A 17,267-nucleotide genomic window follows, 5' to 3' on the forward strand; every position below is an offset into this window, starting at 1 on the left:
CCTGGGATCATGACCCCAGCGGAAGGCAGACGCTTAAGGACTGAGCCACCCAGGCGCCCCTAAAAGATCTTATTTATTTATTTGACAGAGAGAGAAATTACAAGTAGGCAGAGAGGCAGGTAGAGAGAAGTGGGGTGCGGGGAGAAGCAGGCTCTCTGTTGAGCAGAGAGCCCAATGTGGGGCTGGATCCCAGGATCCTAAGATCATGACCTGAGCTGGAGGCAGTGGCTTAACCCACTGAGCCACTCAGGCACCCCTAAAAGTGTTTTAAAGTGTTTAAGACGTGATGGTTGATTAGAAGGGAAGGTGTGGGTAGGCAAAGAGGAGTCAAAGCTGATCTCCAGGGTTCTGAGCGCAGTTTTCATAAGAATAAGGTTCTGTGAGCTTATTATTTCATATTTTAAAGGAAAATTCAAAGTGTGGTTACGTGATAGGGAAAAGATGTTATTTTAGTAAGATTTCAATGACGAAAACTCAGAAAATACAAGAGAAAATTACGATCTTTGTGGTTAAGTTTATTACTTATGTTGCTTTAGTTTGTATCAATAGCTTTATCATCCATTTGAGTGGAGAGGTGAATGCTGGAGACATCACCTCTTTTTGCCAAGATCAGGATTCGCCATGGAGGACCAGCCACAGGCTATGAACTACCAGTCTACTGAGTTTCTTCTGTGACTGTCTTGTTGGATAACCTTGGACCTTGAGTTTCTGAAGTTCGACATCCCTTTTTGCTCCCCCTCTTTCTTCTCCACACTTGACTTAAGAAGGGATAGGACATGGCTCCCATCAATGGACCAGCGACGATTGGGACTCCGCCTTCTAAGTCTCAATCCCGCCCACCTCTCCTTAGACCACACCCCTTTCACTTGGCCCCGCCCCCAAAGAGGTCGTCTCTGATACGACAGAGAATTCTCCACAATCCTGACCTGTAGTAGACCTGAAGGGTGGGATCGAGATCAATCTTTTTTTCCATTTGTCAAATCAAGTGTCTATCTGGCCCCAGTCCCATCCCACTTCGTCTTCAAGCCAAGGATTGGTTGATCTGTTCTTGGTCTCCGGCTCATAATTGGTTCTTTTATTCCACCCTCTCTTCCAGCTTTTGCGGGCGGGATTAGCACGCAGCTTCCTGCTCCTGCCAAAAAAATAAAAGAAGAAAAAGAAAAGAGGAGAGAGGCGAAAGAAAATGTCACGGAGATCTTTGGGTTTTAATTCGCTTTTAATCTTGTCGGTCAGGCCAAACTCTGCCTTTTGATTGGTCTCTCTATCTGCCCATCCCGGCTCGGGGGCGGGATTTCCCCAGGAGACCCACACCTTGTTGCCACTGGCCGAACAGTGCGCCTGTCTGAAGCTACGGGCCCAGGATTGGAGGCAGACGCAGACAGGTGGGCGTGGATTGGCTAGGGCAGCCGGTCAGTGTGAGGCGGGGGCGGGGCCTCGGTGGCTGGTTGCGCGTGTCCGCCGCTGGCTCCGCTCTATCCGGCTTTGCTAGGGGAGGTGAGTCCGGCCGCGGCGGCACCGGCGGCTGAGGAGGCGGCGGCTGAGGAGAAAGCGGCCGGCAGCGACTGAGGAGAAAGCGGCCGCGGGGACGGGAAGCCGGGTGGGGGGGAGGGGGGGAGACGGAGCAGCCTTGAGCCCTGCGGGGGCCGTCGCGCGGGGGGACCCACCCGCTCTCCCCCCCAACCCTCCTCAGCAGAAGCAGCCGGCGGCGGGGGCAGGAGTCAGCCCGCTTCCGACTGCACCCCGCCCGCCTCCCGGGGCTCCTATTCTTTGGCCCCGGGACCCTAACCTCATCCCGGGGCGGTTCCCTCTGTCTGCGCGTCCGAGTGTTGCCCACCTCTCTTTCATTTCTCCCTGCACCTTCTTACCTTTACTTTGCCCCGGTTCTCTTTTCTCCTCTCCGTCCTGCCCTGTTGCCTGCTCTGCTTACCCCGTCCCTCCTGCCTCCTTCCCTGGCTCTTTTCTGTTCTGGAAAGTTTAGTACCCCCCTCCAATCAGGTCAGCCTGACTAGGAGTAGGGGGAGATGTAGGAAGGCCTGAGAGTTCGAGGGGGGGGAAGCTGGTTTCCCTAAAAATTTTCCCCCCATCTTTAGAATTGGGGTGGTTAGAATTTTTTTTTTTTATATAAAATTGTATTTTTGAGGAGGTGGTAGGTGTTTAGAAAAGGATGTGGGAATGGAAGGGGTAGATGAGTCAAACCTCTTACAAGATTCCAAGGGTGGCGTGTTACCTGATCCTTTTCGTGTGTGGAGTTCAGGGGGTCGGGAGGTTTGGCCTTTATTCCCACATTCAAAGTTGGAACCTCCCCCCAATTAAGGATGGAGTTTTAGTACCCACTTGTGGCAGGAAACCTGGGGGGAAGGGGTCCCTTTTCCTTTTTCTTTTCTTTTCCTTTTTCCTTTCCTTTCCTTTTCCTTTTTCTTTTTCTTCTTTTTTCTTTTTTTTCTTTTTTTTTTTTTTTGGCAGTCCACTCCCTTCCACACACGCTCACCCCAAAACTAAACACCAAGATCCTCTAACTTGTTTGGATTGACTGATGAAGACATAAAGCCAGTTACGCTCCATGTTTTTTGAGGTGGAGTGAGTGGTTTTTCTTCATTTTTAAATGGCCAAATGACAGCTTGACCCAGTTTGCTTTCCCATCAAAGGGCATTTTTTTGAATGTCTCTTTGTGGTGCAAGAGCCAACGCAAAAATGATGGCGGCTTACAATGGCGGTACATCTGCAGCAGCAGCAGGTCACCACCACCACCATCACCACCACCTTCCGCACCTCCCTCCTCCTCACCTTCACCACCACCACCACCCTCAACACCATCTTCATCCGGGGTCTGCTGCCGCTGTCCACCCTGTACAGCAGCATACCTCTTCGGCAGCTGCGGCAGCCGCAGCAGCGGCCGCAGCTGCAGCCATGTTAAACCCTGGGCAACAACAGCCATATTTCCCATCACCTGCACCGGGTCAGGCTCCTGGACCAGCTGCAGCAGCCCCAGCTCAGGTACAGGCTGCCGCAGCTGCTACAGTTAAGGCGCACCACCATCAACACTCGCATCATCCACAGCAGCAGCTGGATATTGAGCCGGATAGACCTATTGGATATGGAGCCTTTGGTGTTGTCTGGTGAGTATCAAAAGAAGAACGCAACTTCTCGTGGTTTCTTCTCATGGTTGTGATTGGGTGCGTCAACAAGTCATGCTTCTCTCCATGTTGACCGAAGTGGAGCGCGTCAACTGAAGGAAGCCACCCTCAACCAGAGGCCCAGTGTGTTGGCTGGCTGGGCTTATGTTTTCGAGTCCTGGGAAATCATGGGAGAGAACACCCTCTGAGGATTCACACACATGTTTGCTGTCTACCCGACTTTTGGTTTAGAACCTAAGCAAGCCACTGAATGTAGGATCATTGGGTGGATGTATGAAATGTGTATTGCTACAGACCTTGGTCATCTCTTAGGTTGGATGGAGTTTGAATCAGTTGCTCAATTGCTGCAGATGTCACAGATGACCCAAACTTGATTCCTTATAATAGTCTTGTCATTGGGTCATACTCTGCATAAGTACTTTGCTCTCCTTTTTCCCTTTTCATTCCTTAATTTGTGATCTTGATCCCCAGAAGGAAGATAGGGTTCATACTTGAACCAGTTAAGTCATTGCTTGAGTGGTTTATTTTAAACCATAAAGCTACAGTTGGGAAGTATGTAGCTTGAGCTTTTTGATAAGAATGCATTAAATATAGCATCACACATGAGTACCACAAATGAGGTCAGTAGACTGTAGCTATGCCGTGGCCCACATTCTGTGTAATGTTCTAGTGTCATTTAGTGTCATTTAGTGTCTCTTAAGTTGCTGTTATCCCTTGGTTGGTTGCTGAAGTAGTATACTTTTTAAACACATGAAACTGCTTCACTTTGGCTAGTGCTAGGGTATTTTTAAAAGTCTTGAGTGCTTCTTAAATGCCACATTTTGTCTATTTGCTCTTCTTAGTAGTCTGGAATAAAATGAATTTATCATTATAGGGCCTTTTGTCAAAACTAGAACAAACTGAATTTTTTTCTCAAGGGTTAAGTAATCTGGTGTGGACAAATGAATTGATGTTTTCAGTGCATTCAAAAATAGATTCTTGTTAATGTCTAGAAAAGCCCCCATCACCACAGGAAAATGAACTTTTTGGAACTAGCCTGGTAAATGTCTCCTTTTGTCATTGTTTTTCAGGCTGTAATTAATACAAGTGTCATGTTTGCTTTGTATCTGGGCATCTTTATATTTCAGATTTTATAATCTAGACTACAATGTGACCTGTTTTTGTTTTGTTTTGCCTTGTTTTGTTTTTAAATTAGTCGGGTCTAGTGTTTTCCCAGCTAGCTCTCCAAGGAGGTTGCTGCAGTGCTCCCTCCAAGGTGTATGGGATTCCTGGTGGGAAGGAGTGTAGCCCGTAATGGTGCCTCTTCAGTCAGTCTGCTTAGGGACCTGTCTGTTCCTGCTTTCATCTCTTCCATATCCTATCTCCAGGGATTGCACTGTGAACTTCCATTCCTTGCCTAACACTTGAGGATTAAAGCTGTGGGGCCTGGGAGGGTGTAGACAGGAAAAAGGTTGTTCCTTGCTTTACATTTTGTCATCTACTGGCTGAGAATTTGTTTGGATTTTCTTAGACCTGGATGCTCTCTTTCATTTTAGTGCTTTACATACAATGCTAAGAACTAGAGCTACTGAAGGGGAAGTGGATTGCAGCATTCACTGTATTCTAAAACTGTTCTACATTTTTCTCGAAAGATGATATGACTTGTAGAAGTTTTCGCTTCAAGCCCGTGCTAAAGGAAAAGATTCTTTTTATGGGGAAGAAGGTGAGAAACTGGAGTGCTGAAACATCTCCCACAGCAAACATTCTGGTAGTAGCTCTTCTGAAGTACTTTCATATGAAAAACCGAATGGTTTTGATTTGAGTCCATTCTGTATTCTTTCATTGATTGACCCCTTCCATCACCAGCAGAGTTCATTCCTTGTGCTTGAAGTGTACCTCCTCTGTACACCATCTTCTGTTTTATGCCGGTTGTTTTGTGTTTGCCTTGTCTCACAACATTTGTAAGCCCCTTGAGGGTACAGACTGTATGTACCAGAGTACATCTTTTTCTCCCCTGCACTTAGCACAGTGCTGTGGAATCTTTGCTGCTTGATTACTTGATCTCCTGGTCAGGTTCTTTTCTTCTTTAACCACATTTTTTCCGGTTAGCTGCATTGAGTGTTTTTAATCAGTTGTTACAGGTGAAGTACAATTCAGTATGAAAAAAAGGAAGACTTCCAGGTGTGTATTCTAGTATGCAAATCCTTTTCCATTTTTATATTTACATATTGATGACTTGCTGTCTGAATTGCTTATTACATTTGGAATTTAACTGCTATATAACCTGAGTAAAATTGTTAAAACTAGTGATTTGAACACCAAACCAGAGTGAATTGCACTAGTATTCTGAAATCCAAGCTAAAGATATTAGTGAGGTTTTTTTTTTTATTTTTTTTTACATATTAACTAGCTGAACCATAATTTTCTTTTTAATTTAGGGAACACTTAATGAACCTGAAACTCTCTTTTATAAAATAATTAAAATGGGACATAAAAAATTTCCCATATGACTACTTGGGCATCGTAAGATTTACTTAGATTCTTATATTTATTTAATGCATTTTGCAAGTATTTTTCTTTTGGGTTACTACACAAAAGGAAACTGCATTTGCTCTTGTCTTTTTTCTGGATATGGACCTAAAATTACTAACTGATGGCTGAAAACATTGCATGTAATTTTGAGAGATCCTGTTTTTCCTCTGTGTAGACACGGAAAGATATAGAAGTGGTATAGCATTTTACCAGTCAGATTTATCACTGAACAATTTAGTCAACCATCCTTGATTTATCTCTCTGTTGAATTTAACTATTGGAATAACTTATCAGTATTGGACAGTTGTGTAAAAGTAGTGAATTACCTATTAGCTTGCTGGTAAAGATGGTGCTTTGACAGTTCAATTAAGGTTTCATTAACAACTGTCTGCTGTATTTTATCTCAAAGTAAGGGTTCTAGTTTACCTGGTAATATGATCATGTGGTAGCCTGAGATACATTCATTCCAATGACAGAATATTGTTCGTGGGTTATCAAAGCATCATATATAATTTGACCTTCCTTTATCAGATGTCAGGTCTTCAGATGTCCATATGGACATTTTCGTAATGAAAAACCAAAACACAAAACAACCCGCAAATGGAAACCTCAGTCATTTGGTGAGGATAATATAAATACCTATTTGTCCATAGTTCACATTGGCCAGAGGAAAATGTACTCACTTAAACTTAAAAATGTGACAACCTTGGAACAAAAAGTGTTATAGCATAAGGCTTCAGGGACTCATGAAGTGTATAATTTTGAGAGTTGGAGGAAGTTGACCACATGAGAAAGGTTTGGGGACTGCTAAACTCGACCAGTTTTATCAATGACAACCTGAAATACTGATTGGATTAATGGCACATAGTGCCACGTTGATAATGAGTCTGGGAAAAGCTTCCACTTAGAATATTAGTGTTTTGGTTTTTAATTTATCTGATTAATTGAAAGATCAAAGATCCTGGGATTCATTTGGTCTCTTTTCTTTGTACTCCAGGTAAAGTTGGAGAACTTTGAATTTTATTATTCTAATATCTTCAGTGGGTTACTTTTATGTCCATCTTTCAAAACTTCAGTGTCACTGTAGTGATACTTACTTACTAGCTGTGTCATCTTAATAAATTGTTTAACCTCTCTGTTTCTCATTATAAAATGAGGATAATAATAGCACCTCTCCTAGGATTGGTATGAGGATTAAATGAGATAATCCTTGTAAACCAATGATTACACTGTATAGCATACAGTAAGCATTCAGTGAATGTTAGCTGTTTTTATTGTAGTTATTATTGGTAGAAAAAAACCTGTTGTGTTAATGTATGGAGCAGTGGCTTCATGTATGGCCAGATTTATCTGGTGAAATCAACAACATGCAGACCATTTTTGGAAGCATGACTTCACATACCATAAAGTGCCCCTTAGTTGTGCTATGTGCTATATATCTGTTATTAATTAACAATTAAAAAAAACACATTAAAATATACAGAATACATGTTTGCATGGACTTTGCAGGTATTCTAGTCAGTTCATCTGCACTGTTCTAGAAGGTATTATGGATTTATGTAGTGGGAAGGAAATTAATTTTTTCTTTCTCAGAATGTAACAAATGAAGGACATTCTTATCGTCAAAGTTCAGCTTTAGTGGAATCTCATTTTACTTGTGTTTGGATGTAAGAGTGTGAATTGCTAAAGAAGATCCCAGTGAGGTGGGGGAAATATGTGTGATTTAATGAAAAATTATTCAGTGTAAATTCTCATGTGTGGCAGATATCATCTAGCTTGCTCATCTTGTGAAAATTAGAGGCATCATTTTTTTGTGATGTTTTCTTTGGTCCTTTTATGCCTCGGATAGCCAGCTTTAGTTTGGAAAAATGGGGGATGCTTTTGGGATATGTTTGGGGAAAATCCTAGAGTTAGTTGAATTAGAAAGTATACTGGAGTAAAAAAAAAAAAGTATACTGGAGTATATTCTGTTAACTGTGTTTTACAGTTTAAGAATTTGTAGTATTGAGAAGTTTCTCTATCAGCCAGGATTAACTGCCACAGCTGGATTCATTGGTGGTGGTGGTGGTGGGGGGGGGTTGGTGTGCTCTGCTTTGTGAAAAGAGCTTTGAAGAAGCAGAGCCTGCACCATAAAAAGGAAACGGTCTCTCTTCTAGACATAACAAAGCATCCGTGTGAAACTAGAAATGTGGAAATCCATATTGTTAATTTTAACTACAAACGAATTTACTTTTAGAAACTGCAAGTTCATGGTCATAAAGTAGAAAAGTCAGAGAGAATAAAAGTAACACAATCTAATGATAATGAACTGGTTTTTTGGCAATACAAACGCTATAGCCTTTAACATTGGAAGTCATTTTGTACTTGGCTCCTGACAAGATTTTTCCAAATTATATTTAAAAACCAAAAATAAAATAAAACCATAATACAACAAAAGAACTCCTTTTATTCACAACAAAAGAAACTCTTTTTATTCTTGGGCAGAAATTTTATGTTACTGATTACTAGCTTAGAAAGAAAGATAAATATTTTTTATTAAGAGAAAACGTTTCAGAAAGAATTGCCATTTCAAACAAGCTAAAACAACAATATCCTTCAAAACTACATGCAACTTTAAAAAAAAGATTTTATTTATTTATTTGAGAGAGAGAAGGAGAGAAAGCATAAACGGGGGAGTGGCAGAGAAAGGGGGAGAAGCAGGCTTCCCACTAAGCGGGGAGCTCATCTCCGGGTGCTTGATCCCAGGATCCTGAGATCATGATCTGGGTCGAAGGCAGGTGCTGAACTGACTTAGCCACTCAGACACCCCTACATCCCACTTTTTTAGGCATCACTTAGTACCACCAGTACATGTTCTGAAAAAAAGATGGGGGCAGATAAAGTTAGCTTTCAGATGCTTGCTGGAAGAAGAATATTTGCAAAATATATTAACTGAATGTTTGTTTGAATTTAAGTTTTGGGGTTTCTGGGGCTTTACCATGAGCACTTATAGAAATGTTGTTCCATGATACAGAAGGCCATCCTCTAATACAGTATTAGAATATTTCATTATCTTCACAACTTGGTGTATTAGAGTTTTCATTGACTTCTATATTGTAGAATTGAGTGACTGTTCTTGATTGTTTTTATTAGATTTGCTGATATTCTAGCAGTTAAAGAATCAACTGTTTATGTGATGTATATTTCTTTTTTATGCTAATTTTATTTCTTTGATGGTAATTGTGAAGGCCAAAGAAACTTTCCCATTTGTCATCCAACCAAATGGAAAGAAGTCATTGGGTAGAAGCTCTTTCATTATAAAGTTCTATTTGGGTTATATTTATGATTCCCTGTGCATCCATAATACTCCAGTGAATTATTTGTTGATTGGGTCATCTAAAGCAGATCAACAGTGATTTCCTAACTAATACAGTTTGTCAGTTTGATCCGGTTGTTGCTTAGGGGTAACACAGAGAGTGCCTGAGGCAACAGTTGTAATACTGTCAATAAGCATGTGACACGTCATCATAGACTTGTTGGAAGTTCTAAGGTACCTAACCAAGAGACATTGGAAAAAATTCTAGCACTCTGGCATTATGAAAAGGAAACTAAGGAAACTGTTGAGTTGTACTCTAACAGTTAAGTATAATGGTGTGAGTAGAGGAAGTGTGTACAGTGATGTCTGTCATTGATTATAATTGGCTGTTTTTACTTATACCTAGCTTCATATCTGAGTTTTGAATTAGTTTGTCTAATTGAATCATATCTACTATCAGACAGAGGGTTTTGACATTGCTGGAACTCACTAGTCAGTGTATTTTTATTATCAACCTGCTATGGCCCAGCACCACTGTAGACAGTAATGAGGATATTTAGTTCTGTAAATAATTTTACAAACTCTGTCAAGCTTCTGCTATTATCTATTCTTTGCTTGTACTGGCATATAGAGTTTAGTTATGATACTGCCCTAAAGAAGCTTACAGTTAAGTAAACAGGGTGTAAAATAATACATCCCTGCTTTCAGGGAGTCTTGATGGAGAGTTGAAACTCAATTTGAAATAAAAACAAAAGGATGGGGTCCCTGGGTGGTTCAGTCAGTTAAGTGTCTGTCTTCAGCTCAGATCATGATCCCAGGGTCCTGGGACCAAGCCCTGCATCAGGTTCTCTGCTCCGTGAGGAGCCTGCTTCTCCCTCTCCCTCTGTGTGCTCCCCCTGCTTGTGTTCTCTGTCTCTGTCAAATAAAGAAATGAAATCTTAAAAAAAAAAGAAAAAAAATGAGGATATATTTTCACTTGTTCTTACAATACTTATTTATTGGTGATAAGAGGGATTTAAAGAAGATTATGATTTAGTGGAAGAAAGAGACTCATAAATGGATAATTATAATTCATTCCATTGATACAATAGTAGTCGATATGTAGTAGTAGATATGATTCAGTAGAGATATTCCCTGGATATTACAGAAAAAGGAGGGATTTCTGTGGAAGGCATGAATTTTTTTTTTCTTTCTTTCTTTTATAAAGATTTTATTTATTTATTTGACAGAGAGATCACAAGTAGGCAGAGAGGCAGGCAGAGTGAGAGAGGTGGGAAGCAGGCTTACCGCTGAGTAGAGAGCCCCATGTGGGGCTCGATCCCAGGACCCTGGGACATGACCTGAGCCGAGGGCAGAGGCTTTAACCCACTGAGCCACCCAGGCGCCCTGGTATGAATGTTTTCTAGAAGAGGTAATATCTCAACTGAGTTTCAAGAACCAGAGCTAATGGGGAAGAGCATTCTAGATGGATGTGTTCCTACGCAAGAGACTGTAGGTCTGAAGTTACTGAAATTAAAGTGCCGTGGAGAGGGTGGGAGGCGATAGGGTGGCACAAACTAAAGCTGGACCTGGAAGTTGGAGTGTTCTGCTGAAGAGACCACTGGTAGTGGGAGAGGGGCAAAGCTTACACTTTTTATGAATAAAGCACGTGTATACATAACAAATGTATGGCATATCTATGGTGTTAAAATTTCATGGGGAGTCCGGGGGAAAAATATCTAAAAAGGCTCCTTGGAGGGGGTGATAATGAAAAAAGTTGAAATACTGGGAATGGCAACTATGGAAAGTTTTTAAGATTAGAGAGTGACTTGTTCAGAGATACATATGTGTATATTTTGACATATAAAGAGAGAGTGGAGGTAGCTGAGGCCTGAGCCTGAGGAGGAATGTTCTCAGTTGTCAGTGGAAATTATTGGAGGCAGAACTAAAGGGCAGTCAGATAGGAAAATGTGTTCATAGTCATTGACAACCTATGCATGGCAGAAGATTGTTAGGAAGATGGGAGTGATCTTTGGTACAGATAAAAAAAAGTCAAAGAAAATGATGGGGAGAAAAGACCATTGAATTTAGCAGGTAGGTCATTGATGGTATTTGAGAGCACAATTGTGTATGTGGGTTTTTTTCCTCTCTGATATATAAATGTGTGTGTGGTGTGTGTGTGTGTGTGTGTGTGTGTATACACATTTGATTCTAAAGAATGTCTTGGGGCGCCTGGGTGGCTCAGTGGGTTAAAGCTTCTGACTTCGGCTCAGGTCATGGTCCCAGAGTCCTGGGATTGAGCCCCGCATCAGGCTCTGCTCTGCTCTGCAGGGAGCCTGCTTCCTCCTCTCTCTCTGCCTGCCTCTCTGCCTACTTGTGATCTCTGTCTGTCAAATAAATAAAATCTTAAAAAAAAAAAGAATGTCTTAAGTATTAGCAGCATTCTGCTTTATTATTAATAAAATTCTCCCAAATCCCAAGTTTTTATTTCCAGTTTAATAAACCAGAGAATTTAGTGTTTATCATGTTCAAGGTGCCATTTGTTTGCAAAGTATTTTTTTAATGACCGGGTAATAGAGTACTCAACTAAACTTGTTAGGAGACAAGTTTCTGGTCCTGCCTTGCTGCCAACAACCCTATGACCTTGATAAAGTTATTTAAGTTTTCTGGGTCTTGGTTTCCTCATTTGTAAAAGCCTGTGTTTCCTAAGTTTCTATTGTAAAATTGCATTAATATTTATAAAGCATTGTAGCTTTATTTGTGGACAAATCAAGTCTGTTATTGACCATATGACACCTTTCTTCAAGACTACAGATGTTGGGGCACCTGGGTGGCTCAGTGGGTCAAGCCGCTAGGGTCCTGGGATCAAGTCCCGCATCGGGCTCTCTACTGGGCAGGGAGCTTGCTCTCTCTCTGCCTGCCTCTCTGTCTACTTGTGATCTCTGTCTGTCAAATAAATAAATAAATAAATAAATAAAATCTTTAAAAAAAAAAAAAAAGACTACAGATGTTGAATAGCTTCTAAAATTATTTAAAGGAAGAATGAGATAAATGTCACTCTATTCCAGTGTGGTGACTTTCATAGAGTTTTCAAATTCGGGATCACATTTTAAAAGTGCAGTTTGTCCAAGACATTTATTTTCTTCTATTGGCTTACTGGTAACGATTATACATACTTAGTTATGAAGAGCCTGCCTGTTTGCAGATGAACTATCAGTTCCTTCCTAAATGTAAATTTGATACTGTTTTTCTGGTAATATTTTACGTTTTAGCATTCTAGATTTATATTCTTGCTTTCCTAAATATTTGGAGTGATTTTAATTTTTTTTTTTTTTTAAGATTTTATTTATTTGACAGAGATCACAAGTAGGCAGAGAGGCAGGCAGGGAGAGAGGAGAGTGGAGGAAGCAGGCTCCCTGCCGAGCAGAGAGCCCTATGCGGGGCTCCATCCCAGGACCCTAGGATCATGACCTGAGCTGAAGGCAGAGACTCTAACCCACTGAGCCACCCAGGCGCCCCTGATTTTTAAAATCTTAAATGAAATTTAATATTAAATACTTTGTCTTTTTGTGTGCATGTGGGTAATAGCTATGGTGATTTGGAGGCCAGTGCTTACATTAGCAAGTTGATTTACAGTATCTCGTTTTTAGAAATATTTCTCTCTCTCTCTCTTTTTTTTTTTTTTTTTTTAAAGATTTTACTTATTTATTTGACAGAAAGACAGCGAGAGAGGGAACACAAGCAGGGGGAGTGGGAGAGGGAGAAGCAGACTTCCTACTGAGCAGGGAGCTGTATGCAGGGCTCCATCCCAAGACCCTGGGATCATGACCTGATCTGAAGGCAGATGCTTAATGACTGAGCCACCCAGGCACCCTTCAGATGGGTTTTTGAGACACAAATATTTTGACCCTCAACGTGATGTTTTCAGTCAACATTTATTAAGAAACAAATATTTGTGTCTCTCTCTCTTTTTAAAGGAATCTCTTTTAAATTCTGAATTTGGGTAGGGAATTTACTAGTTGGCGGATCCACCTAGCACAAAATGAGCTGTGTCACAGCTTTAAGGCTGTAGCCATTTGGGCATACAATGCCCAGAGAGAGAGCGGGAGTGTGACTTCCTAAAGCTTCTACACAATAGAAAGGGAGCATTTTCACAGAAGCCCTCAGCAAACTAGCAGCACTCTCCAGTAGATACATAATGCAAGCCACATATGTGATTTAAAATTTTCTAGTGGCCACATTAAAAAATGTGTAAAGAAACAGGTGAAATTAATTTTAGTAATATATTTTTATTTAACACCTTTAGCCAAAATACTGTCATTTTAGCATGCTATTACTATGAAAATTATTAAGTAGATATTTTACTTTCTTTTCTCTTTTTTCATATAAAATGTACTGACTACCTTATTGTCCAGCACAGTAGTAGAGTCTCTTTGACCTTTATTGGGTTGTATACTGATTTCTGAACAAATGATGTCAGTAGAGTTAGTATTACTTTTGGAATAATTAGGTCCACCCTGGACCTGGAGAGGAAGTCAGTTTTAAGTGGAAAGGATGAATTCCTGCAACAGATGCTAGGAAGGCAGTCATTAGTTACCAAGAATGCATTCATCTAACTTATATTAGACTCAGAAGATCTTGACCGGGTGCATTTATTTATAGAGCAAAGTGGAATGATGCTCTCTGTAGAGAAGTTGTCCTGTCTGCCTTGAATCATTTGGAGTCTTTTCATTTTCTTTTCTGAAGTCTTGTTTGCCTAAGATACCAGAAGGTAAAATTGGTACCTGATCCTTGCCATGTTTGCTTTCCTTCCCAGTTAGATCAAATACCCTCCATTGATTTCTTTCCTCTCTCAGTGTTGTGGTTTTGTTATCTAGATAAAGTTCTCAGTCTTGTTTTCAATTTCAGTAGTGTTGGGCTCAGTATTGTCAGGCAGCAACTCCTTACATGGGAATGGACAACACAGAAACTTACTGTTTATCCATTCCTTGACCTAAAATTCTTGCTCTGAGCTACAGAGAAAAGGTGAAGAGAGACATTTGAACAAATAGATAAAATTAGTCATTTGACCCAGATTGCAGCTGTTTTTTTTTTTTTTCTGTCTGCCTGGATAAAAACCATCCTCCAATTTGCATAAGCAGGTGATTTTTCTTACATGCTAATTTTCTTAATGTACCATGGCAGAGAGCTGCAGATTTGCAAATTGTGTAAGTAAATTGAAATAAACCAGGTGACTTTGTTTCGCTTTATTATCTTACCAGTACAGAAGTACCCAAAGGGTGCAATTATCGGGTGATTATCTCATTGCACATCTAAGTTAACAGGCAGCCTGGTGCAAAGGTTTTTGGTTGTTTTTTTCCCCCCTTTCTTCTCTACCTCTCTCTCATTTTAGTTTTTAAAAATAGGAAACTGTTGATTTCTATATTTACCTTGACATGGCTAAAATTTTGGTAATACAGATGTGGGGAAATTTGAACTTTATTCAAAGTAATCCAGAAGCCAAAAAAAATTGGCAAGTAATGTAGGTACTGTGCAGGAAAAGGGACACATGTATACTTGGTTTGTGTTTGATTTGCCTGAGAGAATTAGGTGAGAACTTCAACCATGTTTAATTGGTTGGCTTCCTCTGTTTTCCTTTTCCCAGGTTCTACATGTTGCAGGAATTGGGATTATTATGAAGGTAACTGGGTGGGTATTAAAGCCAGTATTCAAAACGAATATTATGTGTATCCTTTTAAAAAATCAAAATAATTATAATACACTTTGAAATATCATTTCAATATGTCAGACATTTTAGAAAGGTACAACAGTTAGTTTAAGGGGCTCTTTTCCCAGAAGATTTACCAGGACAAAGAATATCAATTAAAGTGACTTCCTTGTAAAAAAAAAAAAAAAAAAAAAAAAAAAAATAAAGTGACTTCCTTGTATTAAAAACAATATTTACAGGGGCGCCTGAGTGGCTCAATTGGGTTATGCCTCTGCCTTTGGCTCAGGTCATGGTCTCAGGGTCCTGAGATTGAGCCCCTTCCGCTTCAGGCTCTCTGCTCAGCACGAAGCCTGCTTCCCCCTCTCCCTCTGCCTGCCCCCCTGCCTACTTGTGATCTTTCTCTCTCTCTCTCTCTCTCTTTCAAATAAATAAATAAATAAACAAATCTTTAAGGAAATTAAAAAACTTATTTTAAAAAAATAATATTTCCAAACAATAAATTCCATTATTAATCTTAGCAATTAATTTTGTTGAATTCCTCAGATGTTACAGTATTATTTACCTAGGGATATGTATGGAGATTAAATTATATTCCTTGTAGCGTGGAAGTAATGATTTTGAAATGAATCATAATTGTAAGCTAGCAAATTAAAAGTTTGGCCAGGCTTTTTATCTCAGCATTATCTCAGTATTATTTCTTTTCAGTTTAAAGAAAAGTAGTTCAGAAGAACTTTGAGAACAAAAGCAGGGAAAGAATGACCAAAGAAGGACAAAATTTAAGTACAAAGGGACTGTATGGGTTAGTAGTTAAGAGCCAGTACTATGATTATAGACTGGATTTAAATCTTGACTCTGCTCTCTCACTTAACCTTTGTGTGCCTCATGGTCGTAGTGCATAGAATGGGAATAGTAATAGTGTATCTGTTTCAAAGTGGTTATTATATGGATTATATGAATCCATATATATGTAAAGTCAGAGAACTGTGCCTGGCCCTAGGTATGTGTTGACTCTTGTAATCTATTACCAGTTTGAGTGAAAATGTAGTACCTCCTTAAAGTTTACTAATTTAGGGTAAATAACCCAACAGCGTTTGACTGTTGATAGATGTGTGACTATCTCAGACATATATATATTTTTTTACCGATTAGCTCCTGCCATTTTTGAAAAGTCATTCAAATTGTAGAATGCCTTCCAAATGTAAAATTACTTTTAGCACATAAAAGGAGGGTTTTCCCTTTCTAACTCCAGCTCCCTCCTCCCAGCTCATTATCAAAGTAACAATACCTTTATTGTAGGAAACTTGAAAAATACAGAATTGTAACCTACAACTCAGAGATAGCACTGATAGATAGCATATGATACTTTATCCCCCCCCCCCCAATTTTGCATCTGTAAAGTGTGTTTGTAAAGAGTTGGGATCAAGATTGCATTGGGTATTTACATTTTTGTATTCTGTTTGTTTCACTGCATTACAAAGATTTTGGGTGTTGTTTTGGGTGTTGTGGTGGTGGTGGTGTTTTGGAGAGCTAATTTTTTCATTCTCGGAAGCCTAGAGCTCTATCTTGAAAGGAATTAGAGTTTGAAGATACTTTAGAATGCATCTAGTGTAACTGCCTCATTTTTTAAATGGGAAAATTGAGACCCCGGGAAGCTAAGAGATTAGTTCAAGGTCACACAGCTGGTTAGAAGCTGAGCCAAAACCTTTGCTCTTTTGCTGCTTTACTAGTAATACCTGTTCAACTTAATGCCCATTGAAACTGGAAGAAATGTTCTTATAAAAGCAAAACAAACAAAAAACAAAAACTCTGAATGGAGCCAGGAATAGTGCATCTGGGGAAAAAAAAAAGAATATTTACTCCATTGGTTGCTTTTTGTGCACCAGTGACTCTAAGGTTTCTGGTAAAAGTTTAATGTTGTGAGCCACAAGGCTTTTGGTGGAAAACAGCTGGGTCTCTTCATATTATATATAATTGTGTTGTATATTCTCTTTGAGAGTATTGTGCTCCCCTCTTACTTTTTGAAAAATTTTAAACCTCAGAAAATATAAAAGAATTGAACTGTGATAATTACATAGACTATTCCTTCAGATTAACATTTTGTGACTTTTGTTTTATCTAGTTAGAGGCTATTTCTACAGAATTTGCTGAGATTGGGTTAATGGTCACTGCCTCAACTTGTTGTCCCATGTAAGTTTTGTAAGTTCTCGCAACTAGAGAAGGAACTGGATATTTTCAAGCTTGTGACTTTTGGATTGCTATTTATTCTCCTAATACTTAAAGGAAAATTCAGTGTGAATCAAATGTGTAACTGAAACATATACCAGTCAAAACTAGGCTTCAGGCAGAATAGAAATATTCCATTCTGCAAAGTTTTTCTTTTTTGTGGTATTCATCTCAGGTTGGGAGTAAAGGGTCATTTTAAATAATCTGATTTCTGGTTTCACAATTTTATGACAGAGGACATCATTGAGGATACAACATTGTTGAAGCTAAATTTTAAGTTAACTAGTTTTTTTTTAAAGTAAATTACCCTGTTAGTCACATGAGCTGATGATGCTGTGATTTGTGTCACCCACTTCACTGCTCTGTATTTCTCAGTACCAAATAATTCCTTTGTTAAACTCATTTTCAGTAAATGAGC

The 17,267-nt window shown here is 39.7% G+C and overlaps 1 protein-coding gene across 1 annotated transcript in view; it reads left to right on the forward strand.

Moving 5' to 3' along the window:
* Positions 1–1,434: 1,434 nt before the first annotated feature.
* The window catches only part of NLK (nemo like kinase), a 174,601-nt gene continuing 158,768 nt past the window's right edge, over positions 1,435–17,267 (forward strand). Inside the window, exon 1 of the mRNA XM_059378513.1 lies at positions 1,435–3,116. Coding sequence (XP_059234496.1) covers positions 2,659–3,116 — 458 coding nt within the window. The 5' untranslated portion in view covers positions 1,435–2,658. The remainder of the gene's footprint in view (positions 3,117–17,267) is intronic.

Source organism: Mustela nigripes, chromosome 16 (genome assembly GCF_022355385.1).
Source record: "Mustela nigripes isolate SB6536 chromosome 16, MUSNIG.SB6536, whole genome shotgun sequence".
NCBI lineage: Eukaryota > Metazoa > Chordata > Mammalia > Carnivora > Mustelidae > Mustela > Mustela nigripes.